At 35.9% G+C, this 2,500-nt stretch overlaps 1 protein-coding gene across 5 annotated transcripts in view; it reads right to left on the bottom strand.

Moving 5' to 3' along the window:
* LOC106867440 (polyunsaturated fatty acid 5-lipoxygenase) overlaps nt 1–2,500 on the bottom strand; it is a 17,529-nt gene that overhangs the window by 12,768 nt on the left and 2,261 nt on the right. For all 5 annotated transcript variants that reach the window (XM_089337881.1, XM_089337884.1, XM_089337880.1 and 2 more), the window contains exons 2-4: nt 1,895–2,382; nt 1,191–1,235; nt 1–31 (exon numbers count right to left, since the gene is read on the bottom strand). The exon at nt 1–31 is cut by the window's left edge and continues 98 nt beyond it. In XM_089337881.1, the coding sequence (XP_089194007.1) occupies nt 1–31; nt 1,191–1,235; nt 1,895–2,380 (562 nt within the window). In that variant the 5' untranslated portion in view covers nt 2,381–2,382. The remainder of the gene's footprint in view (nt 32–1,190; nt 1,236–1,894; nt 2,383–2,500) is intronic.

Here is a 2,500-nt window from a genome sequence, read left to right as displayed (position 1 = left end):
CTATGTCCAACTTTTTTGTTAACATGCTCCTCTGAAATTTATTCATAATTTAAATTTTAAACATAATGAAAACTTTACTGGTTATAAATAAAAGATACCTGCATATATTTATTCACGAAGGAAATAAAAAAAATGATATTAATCTCAAGTTCTGAAACTTTTTGCTTGGATCAAAGAAGTTTAATAGTTTTCAAATCACACCATGAGGCGGCGACCTGGCAGAAACGTTAGCACGCCGGGCGAAATGTTTAGCGGTATTTTGTCTGTCTGTACGTCATGAGTTTAAATTCCATCGAAATCGACTTTGCCTTTCATCCTTTTGGGGTCGATAAATTAAATACCAGTTACGTACTGGGTCAATCTAATCGACTGGCTCTCTCCCCAAAATTCGGGCCTTGTGCCTAGAGTTGAAAAGAATATGTCATTCCGTTTCATGACAATAAAATGGGATTTATGAAAGATCGGATTGCTATCCCAGGTCGTGTTACACGAAGTTCATTTCAACTAAGATGAATTCTTAACTAAGCTTTTTCTAATCGTCCGTTTCTCTCTTTTTGAAAAAAAGCTAGTTTCAGCAGTTCAAGCAACCGCGTAGGAGTTTCCACATTGATTGGAATAAAAAGTATTTATAATATACGAAAGAAGAACAATAGAAACTATAAACACAAGAATTACAGTTAAAATCTCTCATGTCAACATCACGCGTTTGTGCAGAATACAGAAAAAAACAAAAACAAAAGCGAAACAGAAACATTTCAGACAAATAAATTGTAAACCTGACTCAATTAATTAACAATATCGTAATAGTACATTTATGACCTAACAGTACCATCGCTCCAATTAATGACCTATTTGTGCATTTGTATTCACCTCTGACCAAATAATCGGATGATTAAAACTCACTGGGTTTCGTAGTCGTAGGTCTAAATGCAGACACTGCAATCGATCATACATACGTTGTCGGAATCCCCTAAGATGAAAACCGTTTTCGTCTACGGGGTTGCTCAGGTAGTAACACTCCATAAGGAGACAAAATAGGCCTCACACCCTTGGGTATAAGTTTTGCTCTGGTTTACTTATAAAACTTATAAAAATTATTATTATTATCATAGTTGTTGTTGTCATTATTATTATTATTATTATTATTATTATTATTATTATTATTATTATTATTATTATTTAATACTTACCATATATTTTGATGGGAATTCTTCCTCGCGTGGCAGGTCTTTACACTTCGCATAAAAATATAAAAGCGGTAAAAGTTTTATTAAGTCATGTCGAGGTTAACGACTAAAACGAAGCAACACATTATTATTCGAACAGAGGCAATTTAATCGGCCCCAGAATATGCCTGGTATTTATGTATTATTGTAGTTATTTTACAACAGGTGAGCTATGAAAGGCGCCCGAGAAACGTCCTCAACCTGCTAACTGGCACATGGTTGACCATGTCATAAATAAGAGCAAAATTTGTAGTGATGTCAGATTAACTGGGCTGTAAGAAACTCGGCGAATGCAACAGAAGCAGCATTAAATGTACAGTTGGGAAAAGGAAGTGCACATTGTAGGGCCAAGAGAACGGGTCGTACATTGAAGGGGTTAGGAAGGGGAGGCATTGTAGAACAGGGAGAAGTGGGTGCAGATTGTAGCGTCGGGAGAGTAGGGAGAGTGGGGACTGGGAGAGTGGGGACTGGGAGAAGGGATTGCATATTGTAGGGCTGGAAGGAAGGTTAACACTGCAGGCTTGACTTTTGGCGCTTATCAGTCTGGAACCAGCTCTGACACTAATACCCACAACAGCAACAATACTATATATTTATTCATTTTTAACAAATCATTATGTCTATAAGCATGAGTGATTAGAAGTAAATTTTTGCTAAACTTTACTCACCGTAACAGGAAAATTTTCTTTATAGTTTAAATTATAGATCGTACATTTGCATTCGATTTCGCTCGCACGTTGAGATTTATCCGGATCATACTGAGGTAAGAAAGCATCCCACGGATACAAATAATAATGGACTTCTGGTTTAATCCAACGGAAAACAGGAAAAGTAATGGTATTTCCTCCAAAACGGTACCCAAATTTAATTACATCTACAAACCAGTCCGAAGATGTTAACTCAATAACACACGGTTTAGTCCAAAGTTCAATTTTTCTCACTTCTGTAAATGAAACTGGCAGATTGATATAAAACGTGTCACGGGCGCCTGTTTTAAAATCGTCTTTGCAGGTGTTGTCTAGAAGTATCTTCTCGGTGGCGTTTTCCAAAGTATCGTATAATATAACAAAAACATCGGAATCAGTAGACGAACCTCTCTGATTACCAGTTTGTACTTCGAGGATGTTGTTGAATCTCGATTGTTTCACGCCCATCTCTACAAAGAGAGAGAAAGTAACGAAATGAAGAACAGTGAACTACATTTGAATGTCAAACATATATATATATGCATGTATGCGTTTGTGTATATATATATATATATATATATATATATA

This window comes from Octopus bimaculoides, chromosome 20 (assembly GCF_046866305.1).
Source record: "Octopus bimaculoides isolate indiv1 chromosome 20, ASM4686630v1, whole genome shotgun sequence".
Taxonomy (NCBI): Eukaryota; Metazoa; Mollusca; class Cephalopoda; order Octopoda; family Octopodidae; genus Octopus; species Octopus bimaculoides.
This window is presented reverse-complemented; position numbering and strand designations above follow the sequence as displayed.